Here is a 21369-nt window from a genome sequence, read left to right on the forward strand (position 1 = left end):
TCTTATTGCACATATCACCGCCGACCTGGACATGACACTGCTGACTGTAGAGCCCGCCACGGTACTAACCAGGCTAACCGTTCTAGTCCTACTCCTCCTTCCCGTAGGCAACCGCAGGCTGCAACAACTAACCAGCGCCGACCGAGCCCTACACGTAGCCCTGCGACCCGACCGACTGCCCATGTTAGGTTCGCAACAACTGACAGCCGTGACACAGATGGACACCGTGACTCGCGCGTGATAAACGGCGCCACGGCCGTCAAGGATAATGCAGACACGACCTACGAACACACAGGTCAGCCCTTTGACTCTCAGTCGGGGGAAGGTATAGCAGCCTGGGTAAACGGTATGACGTAGGGAAGCGAGACGACCTCCCTGTATACTCAGTGCCTACCTGTAACAGGTACAGTGCCTTAGCAGAGGAGGATAACATGGACGAACTACACACTGACGGTGCTCATGTACATGTACTCCAGACACCACGTCGACTGTGTCAGTCCCGTAATAACATGTTTAACAGGATGCCTATCAAGGACACAGAAGGTCCTCTGATTTCAGCCACCCTGAAGGGTCGACATGTTAAGATTTTCCTAGACACAGGAGCTAGAATCAACATCATTAAACAAGACGCCCTTCATGGCCTACGCGATCGACTCGATATACGCCAGTCCTCTGTTTCCAACCTTGGTGGACTTACTGGAGGAATGACTCCAGCGTTAGGTGAAGCGGACATAGAGTTAATAGTTAATGACAGATCACTCACCGTGCCATGTGTAATAGCCGGTGCAGTACGATTCCCTGGAGACATCCTACTCGGATTAAACACCATGAGAGACTACCGAGTTACTATCGATGCTTACCGTTGGGAAGCAACAATTGGTGATACAGTGGTACCTCTTTGCAGTGTGTACACCATGGGACATGAGTTCACCAACCATTGGGACTATGTCAGGTACATACAAACCAGGGGAGACCAGGTTACACTTAACCAGTCACGCCCAAACAAACCCGTCACTCAGTCACTTACTGACACCAGACCAACGCACGTTTCCACAGTCTCGCAGGTCGGTGAGGTCAATGAATCTTTGCAAGGGGCCCCAGCGATTGTTCATTACCTTACTTGCCTGGAGTCTAACATCAGTCAGGTCAGAGGCATCTTACACCAAGACACAGTCTTACATTCTCATGCACTAACAAAGGTTATTGTCAAAATACCTGGTGTATCTGACCTAGAACACGTAATAGCTGACAGTGACACATGTCAAATCAATGGTACCTACATAGAACCGTCCTTACATCAGGTGCAGAATAACACTACTGCTGTTTATGTTGCCAACGTCACCAATGCCAACATTCACCTTGCATCAGGCACACACATTGTTGACTTTGCCCATTATTCGTTACCGGTGCGAGTAGTGGATGAGGTCTCTACTGACCAAATAGTACATGCACTCACTCACACAACAAATCGAGATCTGATCGCGATCTCACCTGTGCATCTTAGCGCCACTGACTTCCCTGACGCCCAATCTCAGTTACTGACCATCCTCAACAAGCATCGCAACGTTGTTGCACTGACAGGTGAACAACTTGGATTGACACACCTCATTTCTCACAAAATTCCACTGGAACCAGGTACTCGCCCAATTTTTGTACCCGCATACAGATTGCCTCATTCACAACGAGCTGTTGCAGACCGACTCATTGACGAGATGTTACATGACGGCGTTATTGAAGAAAGTACTTCACCATGGAATGCTCCGTTAATCTTAGTACCCAAGAAGGATGGCTCTTGGCGTCCTGTCGTTGATTTCAGGAAACTTAATCAAGTTACGATTCCTGATCGATTTCCACTTCCCGTGCTCACTGACTTATTGCAGAACATAGGTCAGAATAAGGTTTTTTCCACACTTGATTTATTGCAAGGATTTTGGCAGATACCGCTCGACCCAGAAAGTCGAGAACTGACGGCGTTTTCCGTCCCTAATGGTCATTACCAGTACACCCGCATGCCTTTTGGCTTACGCAGCAGCCCTATTACCTTCTCAAGGCTTATGACAGACCTGTTCCGACGAATGATAGGAAATACCCTCATGGTCTACCTCGATGACCTCATTATCATGTCCAAGGATGTACCCTCACATCTTCAAAGTTTGGACCGAGTCCTTCAGAAACTAGCTGAAGCCAATCTAAAAATCAAACTTAGCAAATGCGCCTTCATGAGAGAAAAAATACAGTTTCTCGGCCATAACGTCACCTCGCAAGGCATCACCACTCTAGATTCAAAGATAGAAGCTGTCAAGAACTTTCCAGTCCCTCATAATGCTGAAGCAGTACAAAAGTTCGTAGGCCTAGCTGGATTTTACCGCCATTTCATTGCCGGTTATTCAGTGATTGCATCTCCTCTCACTCACCTCCTTAAGAAGGACGTTCCGTTCGTTTGGACAACTGATCAAGAGAAAGCATTTCAAACGCTCAAAGAAGCCCTGATATCTTCTCCTGTTCTCAAATTCCCAGACTTCACCAAACCGTTCATTTTAGTTACTGACGCCAGTAACATTGGGTTAGGAGCCGTACTCGCTCAAACTAGTGACAGAAAAGAACATGCCATTGCATATGCGAGCCGAGTCCTCTCTAAAGCTGAAAAGAATTATTCGACAACCGAGCGCGAAGCGTTGGCTGTCGTATGGGCACTCAAACATTTCAGAGATATCATCTATAACTACCCTGTCCATGTACTGACGGACCACCAAGCTATCATTCCCTTGTTCAGAGACAAGAACCCCATAGGCAAGTTTGCCCGTTGGTCGCTCACCATACAAGAGTTCCTACCCACGTTTGGATACTTACCTGGCAAACACAATGTAGTTGCCGATGCTCTCTCACGTTACGTCGCTCCCGTTCACGTTGAATACCCTTCATTAGACTTGCGAGATGTAGAACTCGCACAACGTCAAGACCCAATGTGGGCACCGATCATAAGCTTTCTCATGGACCCGCACACGACTCTTACCGTCAAGCCACCCGTACCACTCAAGGAACTAGTACTCTTAGATCATGTGCTCCATCGCAAGGTTATGCTTGGATCTCCTGCCAGACTGGTACATCAACTTGTTATTCCTGCGTCGATAGTTCCTACCGTGTTAAAACTTGTTCACGACGCCCCACACAGTGCGCATCCTGGCAAGGACCGCACCATCAAGCAGGCTCGTCTTACGTACTACTGGCCCAAAATGGCCAAACAGATTGAACGTCACGTGGATCAATGTCTAACCTGCCTAGCTCACAGAGGCCATGTTGCTGGCCCGAACCCGATTCAGACTTACCCTACGACTAATGTACCTTGGGATCGTGTTTCTATGGATTTGTTAACGAATTTTGCTGAAACCTCCAGAGGAAATAAACATCTCCTAGTTATGGTAGATAACTTCTCTAGATACTGTGAACTGGTTCCAATTCCAAACAAAACTGCAGAAACTATAGCTAGTGCCTTTCATGATCATATAATTTGCAGGTATGGTCCACCCAGAGTTATACTCTCTGACAACGGCCCGGAATTCAACAATTCTGTTCTGGAACAACTGGCTACATTGTACAACATCAAGAAGTGTAATATAATGCCTTATCAACCGGCTAGCAATGGCCTTGCTGAAAGAACTAACAAGAAGGTCCTTGACGCACTCAGAGTGACAGTCAATCGGGACAGTCACAAATGGGATGAACTTATGCCAATCGTCCAATGTTCGATAAACTCCTCTGTCAACTCCTCCATAGGAGACACACCTCACTTTGTGCTATTTGGGACAGACATGAGATTTCCTAATGCCATCATCTCCGCACCGCCCGCGCCACTCTACAACTATGACGACTATGTTAAGGTAAAACGGAGAGACACTCAACTGGTGTTCCAGAGGGTCAAGGAACATCTCTCTAAAGCTACTGATGATTTCACACGGTTACAAAATGCTCGTGCTAAACCTACGAGAATAGGACCTGGATCTTTAGTAATGATCCTCAACCAGCGACGAGATGGTCCCATGTACAAACTGACTGAGAAGTTTCTTGGTCCTTACAGAGTTCTTGAGCATATCACAGGTAATAAGTATAAGCTGGAAAACCTAGCCACTGGAGAACAAGTACATGAGCATCTCAACCACATGAAATTAGCCCGTCTGACTGTTGAAGATGACACCCCGACTCCTGTCCCTGACAATGTACTGTGTGACCCTACCACTGTGACACCCACTTCGGTCTCAGACATGCCCAGCGATACTACCCCACCACGTACTCACGCATACAATCTTCGGTCCAGACCTGTTATTTCGACAGTACACTACCAACAGTCTGATGATTCCTCTTCGTGTGACTGTGGTGTTCCAGTCTGTAAGGGACAATGGATGCGTTCTATCTGCTCCCCTCTCCCTGCTTGTTCATACATGGCAGTGGGAGACTACGTTCGTGATGGACTAGCACCTGAGAATTCATAGTTTTATGACTAGATTTAAGAGTGATTACAACATTCGTTTCGCACCCCTCGGTTCAATGTATATAGACCCTTCCACCTCGGGTATCTTCGTTCGTAGTTTATTGATCTTGTCGTGTCTCTATACACTATGTAGGTCCTAGTGTTCCTGCCACGTTCATGCTCTCCATATTTTAGTGGAAATGTCGCTTATTCTATGTATTGCCATGTAATATATTGTGCCTACGTTAGTGTCTGCCGTTTATAATCTACTTAACAGGTAACACTGTGGCTGAGCATCATGAATTCTTACGCGCAACTTCTGGTCCGCTGACTCTACCGCTACCGCCTCTACCTGCAGCCGGACCTCCCGCCTCCAGTTGTGCAGACATTTAGCTAGTTAGTCATGATGCTCCATGGATAGCTTAGTTTAAGGATTATATTTAAGCATTGTACTCATTATTCATGCATGTCCGAGACGGTGTTGGACGTCTCAAAACTTGTTTGTTTACGGCCACTATAGGTAAATCACTGTATATAACGTTAGTTAGGTACACGCCCAAGGGTTTTCAAATTTTTCAAGCAGATCGCCGAGGACGCCGATGATAGCGTGCCGAGCGGTGTTGGACGCCAGTTAGTCGCCCATGGACATACACATAGGGTGACCTAATACCCTCTTAAGCTAAACAACTTAATAAGTATCAACAACGTGTCAGCAGATTTGAATGCAATCTACTCTGCTGCAGACCACAGACCTCAGACACACCCCGGGCATCAGAGCGTCTACACGCGCTTCCTTACACACTCTACAAGCTAGTTCGTGGCCCGTGTAGAAGATAGAAGATATATATATATATTTATAATAAAACTAAGAAAAAGCAGTGGACGTTTAGTACTCCAATTCCTGCCCACAACCTAATCATTCTACAATAACATCGACCGATGTTACAGTAGGCGTTGCAACGTTGCACGAAGAGCTTTGTCGTGTTCAGCTTGGGTACGGCCATAAACAATGATGTCATCAGACATGTTGTCAGCATTAGGTATATCTTGCAATACCTGGCTGATGATGTGCTGGAATACCTCGGCAGCACTGTTAATACCAAAACTCAGGCGCTTGTACCTATACAGACCTCGATGTGTCGTAAACGTTGTGATGAAAAGACTCTCATCAAGTTCAAGCTGACGATAGCCCTTGTTTAAATCAAACTTGCTAAATACAGTTGCACCATTCAAGCGGTAAATCATATCTACAGTGGGTGTAGGATGGCGTTCACGCATTATTGCCTTGTTGGGAACACGCATGTCTACACAAATGTGTATCTCATCTGGATTCTTCGGCTTTGGTGGAGTGACAATTGGGCTTACCCATGGTGTTGGGCCTGTTACGGGTTCAATGATATCTAGTTCCATCAGCCTATCCAGTTCGGCATCGACTTTCTTGCGAGTATGGAATGGTTGTCGGCGATGTGGTTGGGCAACTGGAATTACATCTGGGTTGATATGCAGATGTACTTTGCTATCAGTATAACAACCTATGGATTTAAATCGATCAGGAAATTCAGCAACAATAGCATCAGCATTGTTTGCAGATTCCACTGCTACAGAATTAGAAAGCTGAAGTAGCTCCAATTTGGTTGAAGTCTTGTAACTGAGTAAAGACTCCTTTGCATTCCTAACAACATGGAATGTAGTAGTGAGCATTGCATTCTTTGACTTAATCTCTGCAGTGAAAGCTCCAATCACTGGCAAGGCTACCTTTGAAGCATAGGCAGTGGCTTTGCCATTGTAGTTTTCAAGCTTTGGGAACTGTTTTTTAAATTTTTCATAGTGGCACTCAGCAATGGTGTCAATGTTTGATCCAGTGTCAAAGAGAACTTTGAGACAAATACCAGCAATGTGTACTATAGTCTCTGGGTTGTTTGGAAGATCATTCCATTCTGTGATTGATTGTACTCCATAAATATAATCACATTCACTGTCATCTGAGACTGGTTGTAATGAAATGTTGTCTTGTACATTATTAACATTCTGGATATGAGGTGCAATATTGTGTTTACTACCTCGCTCCATATGATCTGATCCTCGTACAGTGCTTTTATTCACTGACTGTGGTTTCTTTAGTGCGGAACGACACATAGCACCAAAATGACTTAGTTTTCCACACTCATAGCACTTCTTACCTTGAGCAGGACAAACATTACCTTGGTGTGGGTAGTCTCCTCCACAATTGTAACATTTATTGTTGACACCCTCTGATGTGAGTCGTTGTGACTGCTTGAGTCTTGTTCCATGACTCCAGGTGTAATGTGGTTCGCGGCTCAATTTACTGTTAGGTTTGGCATGATATCTTCTTTGATCACGGTGTCTTCCCTGAACCGTACGTACCTCATCACTGTTAGTAACAGTGGCAGAACCGTTGTTGGCACTGCACTCCATGACACGAGCATCACGTGCAGCATCTTCCATTCGACGAGCCATATCCAGTATCTTGGTAAGAGAACTTTCATCATCAACAAGTTCTAGAGCTCTTCGACGGAGACGTGTAGATGTGCATGTTTCAATTATTTGCTGTTTGATTTCTTTGTCAACATCAGCAAACTCACAATGGGCTGGTAATCCCTGCAGACATGTGTGGTATTGATCAACGGTTTCATTAGAGTTGCTTTGCTCTCGTGAAATGCATAATTTCCATTGCAGTATTTAGCCTTGGTTTGAAATGCTCTGTTAGTTTGGCTTTGGCAGTGTCATAATCTTTGGCACCACCAGTGTCTTTCAGTGTATCAAAAATGTCACCAACTCGATCACCTGTATAATGAAGTAGAAAGGTATGCTTTCTTTCAGCACTTTTGATGTCAGAAACTATCAACAAAATTTCAAACCTTTTAAGCCATTTGATCCACCTCTGTGACAGGTTTGTCTGGTCACAGTCAGGATCAAATGTAGGAAACTGAGGTATATTAGCCATTTTTTACTGAATAAAAGTAAACTTATCACTTAAATGTTCCTCAGAATACTAAACACTTACTGCACTGTATATGTTAGTTAAGAATTCACTGTAATTTCTTTAATTTTGCAAAGCACACAAGCATTTTAATGCAAAAGTTCACAGCAGAGCACAATGCAGCAGCAACTGACTTCTTACCTAGCCCTTGTGTACATGTGTTGTTCCTACTCACAGCAGCACAGCAGTTGTCAGCAGTTGGCACCGCAGTAGTTAACAGTTGGTACAGCAGTTGGCAGCAGTTGGTACAGCAGTTGTCACAGCAGTCAGTTCACAGCGTGAAGAATTGTAGCACAGAGCGTGTTTCGTATACACAACATCGGGTTTTGTATACAGCATCAAAGCGTTGTTTCGTACACAGCGTCGGCAGATTTCCAGATTCCTCAGTACACAGCTTGTCAGCACAGCTTGGGTAGCACACAGCATTGGTTAGCACACAGCATCGGTTAGCACACAGCATTAGTTGGCATGCAGCATCGAGTATGGTGCTCACAGACAGCACGACTTCCCTCCTCCTCCGGGCATGAGACAGCATGCTTCTCCCTTGTGTTTTAAGCTGAACAAATGCCTGCATTCACAGTTCATCTTCATTGCCAATGTGGTGTGTGTTACTGAGGACGTCTTGGTTGTAGGGTTGATATAAAGCCATTGCTTGGTTACTGACTTTAATACTTAAACTGATACATGACTAGTAGCTTCCAAGCTGGTAGCGTCCTGTACACCCCATTGTTTGCCTCTCTCCTCCCGGCGTCTCAGTCGCAGCACATAGAAAACGAATGGTACTATTTTCTGTGAACATGACAACCCCATCAACAGGAACAGCTAAGCCCCATTTTTGTACAAAACTGTAGACATAGTATTAGTAATTATAAATTCATTATTGCTATAATAATAGTAGATTTGACAACCATATGTGGTATGATTTTAATTTACATATTGAAGATTAGGTAAACAATTTGTGGTTTATGAAGGAGCCATCTCAAAGTTGTTTAAGATGCAAATTGTCCCCCCAATTATGTGAGATAAATTCAGGCAGCTGAATCAGTACATACAGTCCACTCACTTACTAACTTACTTAATTACTTACTTGCCTAATTAACTAACTTATTACCAAGAAAAATAATCAAATAAAATTATCATCTTAAAGTCAATTAAAATATAAGTAAAAATATTTAGTATATACAGAATAAAAAAAAACCTGCTATGATTTTTCCACATAATTTATGGTCCTTTAAACCAGATACAAGTTCCTGATTAGGATCTATATATATAACATTGGTGCAATATTTACACAATATTTACATATACATTAAATAGAGCAGGAAGACACTGCTATACATTTTACATTTTTTCTAGCCTAACTTTTTTAATCTTGGCAAATAGTAAACAGAATTTACAACAAGCACTATTATTGTTCTGAGGCCTGTAACAAAAGAACAATTGTGCTTTTTCATTACAAGAGGTTAATATGAGGCTAATTTACTCATAAATGTATATGCTTAATATAATTTTAAGTGTTTATATAAACATTACTTTTAAATATTGCACCATTACTGTAACAATTACAGCATGCCACAATATTTACAACTAATTCTTGCATAAGGGTAGGACATTTTAGGCTGGTGTTGTACAGCAACCTAGTCTAATTTATTATGCTAACCTGATGTAAGGGTAAGAATTTTACACTTGTCTAGAGTTGAACATATATTACAACTTAGCAAGCACATATTTTTATGCAGTACTCATGACAACCCGAGTTTTGTTGTCTACATAATATTACCATAACTATAGTAATAATTTAACTATAATCATTTCACCTTTGAGTGTTAACCTGTGTCTCTGTACCAACCAAGAGTGATAATGAAGGGCTAACTTGAGGAAATGCCAGAATGGATGCAGGCTTACCACTCAAATTATTGTGTGTATGATTGTATAGTTTTTTTTTTTAAATGATAAACAACTCTAGTTCGGAAACTAGTGGCTCTACTAACTCATGCGCCAGAAACAGTCCAACAAGGCTTAGTATTAGTACATCTGCAACTCGGCTAGCAAATGCAGCCATTATGTCTACTGCCAAAAATGTAAAAGTGACCCTCACTGGTATGAAGGGCCATTTAACCCGACAGATCAAAAAATGTGAGGATTTAACTAATCAAACTCCAGTTAATTATGTAGAACTGGAAGGCCAATATAAGGTTGCACAGACCAAATATCAACATGTGCTCTTACAAATACTAAAATATCAGGATATCCTCACAACATCCAATATTGATGAAGAGGCAATAGACGATGTAATACAAGAAAACGCAGATTACGAAGTGTAATCTGCATACACAGATAATGTGTATGAAGATTACACTTCGCACTTCGAAGTGTAATAATGCATACAAAGTTACAACACTTTGACAATTTAATAACCATACATAAGGGCTATACAAATATTGCAGCCACAGCTTCCCAAAACCAGACACAACCAGAAGTCAAATTACCATCACTCAGTCTCTCAACTTTCTCTGGTACAGAGGACGAGAGTTGGGACAACTTCTGGAACAAATTTTTCGATTCTGTGGATTCTAATGCCAATGTAGCAAAGACAACAAAATTTACATATTTGCAAGGTGTCTTAAAGAATGAAGCATTACAGGTGGTCTGTAATCTGACCTTCACAGATGACGGTTATGACAATGCAGTACAGCTCCTTAAGGATAATTATGCTAAGCCAGAAAGGACTATCAGACTTCTAACCCAGAAGCTGTTGGATATTAACCATCCAGATAGTACAGCTGACTCACTCCAAGCCTTTAGATTGGAGCTTGATTCCTTGCTCAAGGCACTTAAGAACAAGGTCAACTTGGACGAATCCGACTGGATAATCCAAGTCCATATGAAACGCAAATTACCCAGTAACGTACTGGATAAGTTGTCTGTCTTATATAACAAATCTTCTCTGAGTGTAAAGGAGATAAGCGAAGGTTTGCGTTCCATCATAGAAAGACAAAGAGATAACCCAGATGGAAAAACGACATCTAAACCTTCTTCTACCACTAATAGTAAATAACAGTACAAACAGTACTCCAAATAAATCTAAAACAACTTCCCCCTCCCCAAAGTGGAAACAAGGCAGAATAGGCACATATGCAGTTGGTCCCTCCAAACCTACAGTTAATGCGTCACCCAAACCGGTGACTCCCCAAGATGCTGTTAACATCTGGAAACCATGTGTGTTCTGTGAACAACCACATTCCATATACCATTGAAAAGGTTACCCCGATCGTGCTACACGCATAAAACGACTGAAGTAGTTACGTAAATATACTAGTTGTATAAGGTGATTTGGCTGCTTGCTCGTTGCAGGGTGCGGTCATGGCGTTGGCGCTCTCTCAGTTGTTGGCTGACGTCTGGTGCGAGCAGGTCGCTGTTGTTGGTGTGTGGTGTGCCGGCTAGCCTGTGGGGGCAGCTGGCGTTATGGCGTCGTCGGTGACGCGGATTCGGAGGGTGGATTCTGCAGGATAGGAGTTCTCGGCGGCTGCTGATTGGGCGTTGGTGGAAGTGGCGCTTTTGGATGTTTTCCAGGTGGACCTGCTCACTGTTTACGGCCTTGAGAAGATCTCTGACAAGCGTGTGGTGATCAAGTTCTCTGCCCCTGGTCCATATCAGCGTTTTGTGAGTGATTTTGCTGGGCGTTCTCATCTGCTCCCGGGCTCTGCTGGTACTGTGGAGGTGTCGGACCGGTGTGTGGCGCCGACGTTTGTCAGCATCCATGGAGTTCCCTTGGACTTTCCCGAAGAGGTCCTTCGCACCTGCTTCTCTCAGTACGGTACTGTCTTCACTCACCGTATAACCTGCCTCAGCTCAGGCCGCCTGTCGGGCTTGAGGACCAATGTGTGGACCCTTGGCATGCGCTTGACGCGTGATATTCCTTCTCAGGTCAAGTTCTACGGCTTTAACATGCGGGTTTTCTATGAAGATCAACCACACACCTGTTTTCGGTGTGGTTTGCGAGGGCATCTTGCGGCCGGTTGCACTGCTTCCGGGATGGGGGAACCAGCTATCTTCCAGGAGGGTGATTTTCCCCCCTTGGGGGTGGGGGGGCCAAGCCAGGTGGTGCAGAGACCGTGTTTGTCCCCCGCGGCCCCTCCTCGTTGTTGGTGCCTTCTGCTTCGACTGATCGTACTCCAGCTGTTCAGCAGTTTGACCCACCTGGCTCGTTGGTGTCTGTTGTGGCGCCCCCACTTCCTGTGCACGTCGTCACTGCGGAGGTTCATCGGGCTTCAGATGTTGCTGCCATGGAGACAGGTACCTCTGTGGAAGCTGCTCCATCGTGTGTAGGTGGGAGTGGCGATCCTGCAGGCCCTTCGTGTGGGGTTGCTCCTTCGTCTGGTGGCCGTTCATCCGACGTGGTTGCTGCTGCTCCGGAGGTGCTGCGGTCCTCTCGTGGCTCTAGAGGGCCTTCCCCGGTCGCGACGTCGGACCAGCCCCGTCGTAAGCGAGAGGCACGGACGCATTCCTCTGACAGAGGTCCTCCCATTAAGCGAGGGGGGTCTACGGCTGGAGCTGCTGTGGCGTGCGCCCCTCCTCCTCCTCCCTCTGGTGGCCTGATGCGGTCTGTTGCACCCGGGGCCCCCTCTGGGGGCAGTGACGCCCCAGAAGCAGTTGCGGTTGATCAGTGGGTGGTGTACTCTGGTGTGGAAGGTCCTGGACAGGATGCGCTGACGTTGACGTTTACAAAGTCTACAAAGTGTGCGAGCGCCGGCGTTCCTGTGGGGCCCTCCTCTGCAGGGTTGCCAGATGGTGCGCCTACTGTTCCTACTGCCTCCCATGTGGGGGGCTTTGCTCCACCTTCTATGGGGGCTGAGGGGTTGGTGGGGTCCTCATTGCCTTCCTGATGGCGCCCTCTCTGACTTGTGCGACGCTGAATGTGCGTGGATTGCGTGACTTGGCTGTACAGATGGGCTTGGTGGCTGTGCTTCGTGAGCAACGTGTAGATGTAGCCTTTATTCAGGAGCATAATGTGCGTGACTTGAGTGCTTTGTCTGGGTTGACTGATGATTTTCATGTAGTGCTTAATCCGCCGAGGATGTCCTTTGGGGGCACGCTGATGCTGTTCTCCCGGAGGGCGTCCATTTCCATGCTTCACACGGAGATGGATGAAGATGGCCGGGTGTTGTTCGCTTGTGTGCGATACCTCGGGGTGGAGATTCCCTTACTGACTGTGTATGCTCCTTCTGGCACGGCGCGTCGCAAGGAGAGGGAGGAATTTTTCCAGGGTGGGCTGTTACACTTCTTGCGTCATGACACAAGGGACATGGTTTTTGGGGGTGATTTTAATTGTGTCACTCTCGCACGGGATTGTATTAGTACGCATCCGCAGAATGTTTCTCGGGCGTTGGTCTCCACCTTACAGAGTTGTGGGTTTCGTGATGCTGCTCTCATGTTTGGGGGCGATTTGGAATTCACCTTTGCTGCGCGAGGGGCGTGTTCCAGGCTGGATCGTTTTTATGTTCATGGGTGGGAGGGCTCTGTTTTTGCGTTTCGTACAGTTCCTGTTGCCTTTTCCTTTCATTGTTTGGTTGTGGTGCGTGTGGCTGTTCGTAGTCAGGTTCGTGTGGGGATGGGTTGGTGGAAGTTGAATTGTCGGTTGTTGCGTTGTCCTTGGGTGCGTGAGGCGTTTCGTGGGTGGTGGGTGGGGCTTGTTGCTCGCAAGTGCGAGTTTTCGTCTGTGTTGGACTGGTGGGAGTGGTGCAAGGTGAAATGCAAGTCCTTTTTTGTTGTGGTTGCGAGGCGTGAGGCGGCGGGGCGGTTTGGTTTGTTGCGCTTTCTTCAGGCGCGGTTGACTCGGTTGTATGTGTTGCTAAATGGTGGGGCTGATTGTTTTGATGCTATTTCGGTGTGTAAGGAGCGCATTTGTGGTTTGCGGGAGGAGTTGGCAGAAGGGGTTTGGGTGCGGGCTCGTGTTGACGAGCGTGTGTCTGGTGAACGGCTTTCTCCTTTTCTTTTGCGGAAGGAGAAAGCCCTTCGGGACTTGGTTCTTTTCACCTGTCTCCAGCGTCCGGACGGTTCTGTTTTGTCTAACACGGATGGGGTCCTGTTGTATGTGCAGCAGGAATTGGAAGCGCTGTATGGGGTGGTAGGGGTGGATGAGGATTTGGCTGCTTTCTTTTTGCGTCACTGCTCTCCTGGTTTGTCGGCTGCGGGTTGTTCCGCTTTGGTGAGGGACGTGTCGTCGGCTGAGCTCTGGGATGTGGTGCGATCTTTCCGTTCCGGCAGAGTGCCTGGCTCGGATGGGCTCCCTGTGGAATTTTATGTGACTTTCTGGGATGTGATTGGGGAGGCTTTTTTGGAGGTGGTGCGATTTTGTTTCCTGACCTGTTTCTTACCCGCATCCCATTATGATGGGGTTGTGAGGTTGCTTCCGAAGCCAGGTGATTTGCGTTTTCTGTCGAATTGGAGGCCGATCACCCTGTTAATTGTTGATTATAAGGTTGTCTCGAAGTTGCTGGCAGGTCGGTGTCGGGATGTTATTGGTTCTGTGGTTTCGGTTGAGCAATTTTGTGGCATTCCGGGTAGGTCTTTGCTTCAGTGCAATGCTCTTTTACGTGATGTGCTCCTGTGTGCCTCTGAGCTTCGCCTACCTGCGGCGATGCTCAGCTTAGATTGGTCGAAAGCATTCGACCGTGTGTCGGTGGGCTTTGTGCTGCAGGCTATGGAGAGGTTCGGGTTTCCTCCGTTGTTTCTTTCTTGGGTTCGTATGTTGTATGCCCGCTGTCATAGTCGTGTGTGCATTAATGGTTTTTTTAGTGCCCTCTTTGCCGTTCGCCGCTCGGTGCGGCAAGGGTGTCCCTTATCTATGCTCCTTTATGTTATTTTTCAGGAGCCTTTGTTTCGTGCGGTTAAGTCATGTGCTTTGGTGGTTCCTCCGAGGCTGCCTGCTGGTCTCTGTTTACCGATCTGTGGGTATGCTGACGATACGGTTCTGTTTGTGGCGACCGATGGCTCTGTGGTTGCGGTTCAGGACCTTGTTCGGCGTTTTGAGCTGGCCACTGGGGCCCTTGTTAATAGGGATAAGTCCTGTCTGATGGGGCTGGGGAGCTGGATCTCCCATTCGGTGTGGGCGGGGTCGTGGTTTCCAGTGGTCAGGTCGCTTCGGGTTCTCGGAATTACTTGGTTTAGCTCGTATGCCCAATCCTTGGAGTGGAATTGGGATGCGGTGTCTCGGTCGGTTGAGGTGGCGGTTGGTTTGTTATCCTCGCGTCCATTGACGGTTTATCAGTGGGCGATTGTTGTTACTAGCAAAGTTCTTTCGAGGGTGTGGTTTTTGGCTCAGTGCTTTCCCCTGGATCGGCAGCGTGCTCGTAGGTTGGAGTGCAGAGTCTATCGGTATGTGTGGTGTGGGAAGTATCATCCGGTTCGTCGCTCCTCCATGGTTTTGCGAGTGGAGGAGGGGGGTGTTGGCATCCCTGATGTTTTTACCAAGGCATTGGCTTTGTTTTGGGTGTCGTTGCCAGTATTTGGGGGTGGGTGGGGGCCTCGGTGCGTTTGGGATTTATTTCTGTTCTGTTCGGTTTAGCTATTTGCTTGAATTAGGGGCTGGGTGTGAGGTCACCTTTTGTACACCTGCTGTGTATTCGTGGGCAGTTGGGATTCTGCGGAAGCTCTGTTGTGTTCCAGGGTTTTTGTCCCTGTCGTGTCGGGGGGTTTATGGGGTTCTCCTTCGTCGTGTGAGCCATCGGGTTGAGGGTTTGTTTCCATGCTGGGATTGGGGGGGGATTTGGTCGGTCTTGGGTGGGCGGCATTTGGCTCCGCAGCAGCGGGAGTTTCTCTTTCGGGTGCTGCACGAGTCCTTGCCGTCGAATGATCGTTTGTGTATGCTTGGGTTGCGTTCTTCCACGACATGTGCACATTGTGGATTGGTTGAGACGCAGTTACATGTGTTTTATTTTTGTGAGAGGGTACAGGGTTTAGTTGCTTGGTTGTGTGATGTGATTGCGGTGTTCTGTGGGCTCGGGTTTCAGGGGGATGTTTTACGGTTCCTGTTTCTTTCGTTTCCTCAGGGCTCCGGGCGGCTTCGGAATACTCTGAGTGTCGTGATTGCGAATTATGTGTTTTGCGTGTGGGTTGGGCGTTTGGAGGGCTATGGGGTTCGCCGGATTCTGGGTTTTCTGCGGGGGCGTTTGCGTTTCACATGGTGGTGGTTGCGGCGTGCTTTTCCGGTGAGGTTTGCTGATTGGTTCACTGACGCGTATGTTCAGGGTGATGCTTTGGGGTTGGTGGGGAGTTGGGGGTTTGATTAGTGTTTTGGTGTGGTGTCGATGGATTTGGGGGGGGGGGGGAGGGCTTCTTGGGTCATTTGGGCGTTTGGGTTGTGGGTATTCCCCCTGCCCCCTGAGGGCTTCCTCGGCGGTGCGTTGTGTGTGTTTGCCTGCGCTGTGCTTTTGTGTTGCTCCTTGTGTGTGTGTCCTTGTTGTGTGTGTTTTGTGTTCCTTTGCCGGATCCTGCGTGTTCCGCTGTTTGTGTGTTTATTTATTTGTGTGGGCGTTTTTTGTGGTGTGTATGTGTATGTATCTTTTCGTTTGTTCCACCGGTTCCTGCGTGCTCCGGTGCTGTGCTCCTGGTTATGTGGGCTTCTGCCTTTGTGTGTGGCCCTTTTGGGTACTTTTATCCGTCATGCTTCATGTAATTTTTCCCTTGTGTTATTTTAATTTTTTTTTTTTTTTTTTTATGCCGCTGGCTTATTATGTGTAGCTGCTCTGTGTGAGCCTTTGTGTTCTCTGTGTTAATCATGTGGATCTTGTGTTATGCATGATTGGATTTCTTTTTTATGTTGTATTCTTGTACCAAAAAAAAAAAAAAAAAAAAAAAAAAAAAAAAAATAGGAGAAAGTCTTCATGCTCTTGCATTTGTTCTGTATAATGTTTGTTGTCTTAAGAGTTCTTTGGGTTCTTTACTGTGTACTTTGTCAGGCTTTGTATCTTTTTTATTGTGTATATTGTACTTTTATAAATAAAAAAAAAAAAAAAAAAAAAAAAAAAGTTGTATAAGGGCACATAGTCCCGACACCTGTACAACTCAAATACGCACCTGCAATAGGTGCGTAAGGGTTAACACCATACAGCACTTTGTGGGGACTCAAGTACAAAGTCTGCCAAACCACAGAAGGAGAAAGGAACTTCCACTTCAGTACAGCTTTGTACTGTGTTACCTGACATAAGTGTCTTCTCAACAAGGTCTGATCATAAATCAGCTCTACCCACTGCTCAATTGATCAATAAAAATGGACAGTCCAAAGTCACTATACATGGATTATTTGACCAAGGATCCCAAATGACTTTTATCTCAAAGGAGTTGGTAGATGCCCTGAAACTCAAACCTGTACGAGAGACATGAATAGACATAGCAGGATTCCTGACTAACTCAGGACCCCGAGTCTTCAAGGTAGTACAACCTAAAGTACGTTTAGGAGGTTATGTCCGAACGATACAAGCTCTTGTAGTAGATAGATTCCCAACAGACCTGTATGTGTATGGTCTAGGGACAACAGCCAAATTCCTGAAAGAAAAAGGAATCCAATTGGCTGACAAAATCACATCAGACAACCTTTCCAATATTGGAATCCTTATGGGATCAGATGTCTATCATAAGTTTATCAAAGAAAAGGAAGAGAAACAAGGTATGAACTTGCTACCATCTGCAGATGGCTATTTGCTAACAGGCCCAGTATTACGACTGAAGCAACCCGCACCTGTAGACCACCAACATGCCAACCCAGTAATGGTTGCATGACTAGGAGAACAGTCTCCACTGCAATTCAGAGACATGCCCGAGGATGAGCTAGATCCCCCTGTTCATAAGCTATGGGACCTGGCAACCCTCGGCATTGTCCCTGAAGAACCTAGTCCAGATTACAACCGGACTTACAAACAATACCTGGACTCAGTTATCTACAGAGATAATCAATGCTAGGTCAGGTTACCATGGAAGCTGAATCACCCTCAGCTACCCATCAACCATTTTATGGCACAAAACCAGTTAGGATCACAGGTGTTGTGCTTACAAAGACATCCTGAGAACTTGAAATTGTACCATGAAAAAATACAGAAGCAACTCGATGACAAATTTATCACAGTTGTCACTAATGATAACCCAAAGAAAGGACACTACCTACCTCACCACCCTGTACTGAAAAATTCTGCTACTGCCCCACTCCTGATAGTATTTAATTTTAGCGCTAAGACAAGAAAGAGTAGTGTTTCGTTAAATGACTGCCTTCAAACTGGCCCTAGCCTGACACAAAGGCTATACAATGTGCTGTTAAAGTTCCGTATTGGGACTTACGCATATATGGCCGACATCAGCAAGGCTTTCCTTACGGTAGGTCTCCAAGAAGAAGACTGGAACTACACAAAGTTCCTATCGATCAAGGATCCTAACAATCCAAACAGTGAATTAATCACTTACACGTTTGCGTCTGTTTTGTTTGGGGCCGCGTCTTCACTGTTTCTGCTTCAAGCTACCTTAGATATGCACTTGAAGTTCAATAGCCCAAACAAAACAGAAATTAGCAATAACTTGAATGTGAATAATTTTCAAGGAACAACCAGCCGTGAGTAAACTGTTGAACATATACCATGAGGACAATCGAGAATTTATGAGAGCAAATATGCCTCTCCAGTCGTGGATCTCCATCAATGCCAAATTAAATCAATTGATCGCAACTGAATTTCCCGACTACCAGGTACCCGAGAGGACAAAAGTACTAGACGTCGAATGGGATACGACAACAGATCAGTTGACAATCAAGTCGGTGGAGCCAGATACTACTAACTTAACAATGAGAAAATTACTCTCACAAGTCAGCAAACCCTTCGACCCATTAGGACTATGCCCAATCTTAATTCATGGAAAGTTGATAATGCAGGAATGTTGGCAACAAAAGATAGGCTGGGATGATCTTCTAACACCTACCTTACAAGAAAAATGGCAAGGGCTAGTGAAAGATTTAAGTATCCTAGAGTCTGTCAAGTTCCCTTGGAACACAGTAGTAAATGAAAAAGAACCAATTAAGCTACATGTATTTTGTGCTGCCTCAGGAAAGGCTTATGGCACAGTAGCTTGCCTGGTCTCAAATGGTCAAGTCAATTTGCTCACATTAAAGGCCAGAGTGGCACCTTTAAAGAAAAGATCATTGCCACAACTGGAAATAACAGCCTTACTGCTAGGTGTAAGATTGGCTCATTATCTGATCAAGGCCTTAAGCAACATCCACTTTGAAGAAACAGTGGTATGGTCAGATAATGAGGCTAATACAGATAATACAGTGGGTTAAAAACAATAATAGTAAGAATCCGTACGTGAGTAACTGCGTTAAGGAAATACGAGAGTTGTCGCAGAGTATAAACTGAGATATGTACCCACCAAAGAGAATCCAGCTGACTATCTCTCCCGAGGCCGGACTTTACGGCAATTAACAAAGGTAGAGATGTGGTTCAATGGACCTCAGTGGCTAATCAGCGACTAGTGGCCTAAACAAAAGCCACAAGTCATTGTGACCAATGTCACTGTTTCCACTGAGAAACCATAACTACCTTGGACTTTGGTAATTTATTTATTTATTTATTTATTTTTACATATACAAGAATGTACATAAGGAATGTGAGGATACAATTATGGTAATTACAGTCTTGTAAAGCCACTAGCACGCGCAGCGTTTCGGGCAGGACCTTAATCTAAGAAAATTTTAAGGAGGTAAATACTTGCAAAATTTATAGACAAAAAAATGATAACAGATTACATGGAATGAAAAAAAAAAAAGATGAGAGAAAATTATAGGTACAGTATATTAAAGCACATAGGTAGCTATGATTGATTGCAATGACAGCTTAAAATGGTAGTTGACAACAAATTGGTAGGCACAATACAGCAGAAACAATATAAGATTGATTGCAATGACAGCTTGAATGGTAGTTGACAAAAATTGGTAGTCACAATACAGCATATGGCTAGCACATAAAAGAAGACAGCAATGAACACAATGATAAGGTTGTTTGATATTACATAAAAATTAGGAGATTGGGTACCACTAGGTACAGAGCAAATTTAAAGCTCAGTGTAGGAAACTAAATAGATGAAGTTAGGTACTTTTTGGTTTTGCTTTTAAATAAGGCAAAAGTTTTACAGTTTTTCAATTCACTAGGGAGTGAGTTCCATAGACTAGGTCCCTTAATTTGCATAGAGTGTTTACACAGATTAAGTTTGACCCTGGGGATATCAAAGAGATATTTATTTCTGGTGTGGTGATAATGGGTCCTATTACATCTGTCCAGGGAGAGTTTCAGAGCATGGTTTGCATTTAAGAACAGGGTTTTGTAAATGTAGTTGACACAAGAGAATGTGTGGAGGGAGTTAATATTTAGCAAGTTTAGAGATTTAAACAAGGGAGCTGAGTGTTGTCTGAAAGCAGAGTTAGTTATTATTCTGATAGCAGATTTTTGCTGTGTGATGATGGGCTTAAGGTGGTTTGCAGTGGTAGACCCCCATGCACAGATACCATAATTAAGATAGGGGTAGATTAGTGCATAATATAGTGAGAGGAGAGCAGAGTTAGGAACATAATATCTGATTTTGGAGAGTATACCAACTGTCTTAGAGACTTTCTTAGTTATGTGTTGAATGTGGGTGCTGAAGTTGAGTCTCTTGTCTAGGAATAGGCCAAGAAACTTGCCATCATTTTTATTACTGATGTTAATGTTGTCTATCTGTAGCTGAATTGCATTTGATGATTTGCTTCCAAATAAGATGTAGTAAGTCTTTTCGATGTTTAATGTTAGTTTGTTCGTTGACATCCATAAGTGGACTTTTTTTAATTCATTATTCACAACATTATTTAGTGTATGTGGGTTGAGGTTTGAGTAGATAAGGGTAGTATCGTCAGCAAACAATATAGGTTTGAGAATATTAGAGACATTAGGCAGATCGTTTATATATATAAGAAATAGAAGAGGTCCTAAGATGCTGCCCTGTGGCACTCCAACGGTAATTGGTAGAGTGGAAGAAGTTGTATCATTGATGGTTACATATTGGTGTCTGTCACTAAGATAGGATCGGATGTAGTCAAGGGCAAGGCCTCGGATTCCATAATGCTGGAGTTTAAGTAAGAGGTAGTTGTGATTAACAGTATCAAAGGCTTTTCTTAGGTCAATGAAGAGTCCAATCGGAAACTCATTTTTGTCAAGGGCTGAGTAGATAATGTCAAGGAGACTAATGATTGCATCATTGGTACTCTTTTGGGACCGGAAGCCAAACTGGCAGGGGCTGAGTATGTCGAATTTTACGAGGTAGGAATAGAGCTGTTTGTAAATAATTTTTTCAAATATTTTTGATAGAATGGGTAGATTTGATATTGGTCTATAATTGTTTATGTCCGCCGGATTGCCTCCTTTATGGACTGGCGTTACTCTTGCTTTTTTGAGGATATCAGGGAAGGTGTGACACTCTATAGATTTGTTGAACAGTAGTGCTATGGGTGGGGCAAGGGCATGGGAGGCTCTCTTGTACACAATGGACGGAATTTCACTGGTGTTCCCTGCCTTGGTTTTTAGAGAGTGTATGATGGACACAACATCTGCCGGGCTGATTGGTGAAAGGAGAAGAGAGTTTGGATAGCTGCCTGAGAGATATGTGTTAATATGTGTCTGAGTCTGTGGGATTTTACTGGCAAGATTAGCACCAACCGATGAAAAGAAACTATTAAATTCATTTGCCATTTCTAAATCAGTTGACGGTATATTCCCATCCTTGTAGAGTTTTATTTGGTTATGTGAGTGTTGTTTAGTTCCTAGGATACTAGAGATAGTTTTCCAAGTGTTTTTCATGTTGCCTTTTGCTTCATTGAATCTATTCACATAAT

At 44.8% G+C, this 21369-nt stretch overlaps 1 protein-coding gene across 1 annotated transcript; it reads left to right on the forward strand.

Annotated features, from left to right (window-relative positions):
- The first annotated feature begins 9846 nt into the window (after window positions 1–9846).
- LOC138359696 (uncharacterized) lies at window positions 9847–10524 on the forward strand. Its single transcript, XM_069319200.1, has one exon. The coding sequence runs from the start codon at window positions 9847–9849 to the stop codon at window positions 10522–10524; it is 678 nt and encodes a 225-aa protein (XP_069175301.1).
- Window positions 10525–21369: the final 10845 nt, after the last annotated feature.

The sequence above is a fragment of the Procambarus clarkii genome, chromosome 1, assembly GCF_040958095.1.
Source record: "Procambarus clarkii isolate CNS0578487 chromosome 1, FALCON_Pclarkii_2.0, whole genome shotgun sequence".
In the NCBI taxonomy this organism is placed as follows: domain Eukaryota; kingdom Metazoa; phylum Arthropoda; class Malacostraca; order Decapoda; family Cambaridae; genus Procambarus; species Procambarus clarkii.

Bases quoted from the DNA above. Each gene is read 5' to 3' on its own strand.
- LOC138359696 (XM_069319200.1), top strand. From the start codon at position 9,847: ATGCATACAAAGTTACAACACTTTGACAATTTAATAACCATACATAAG.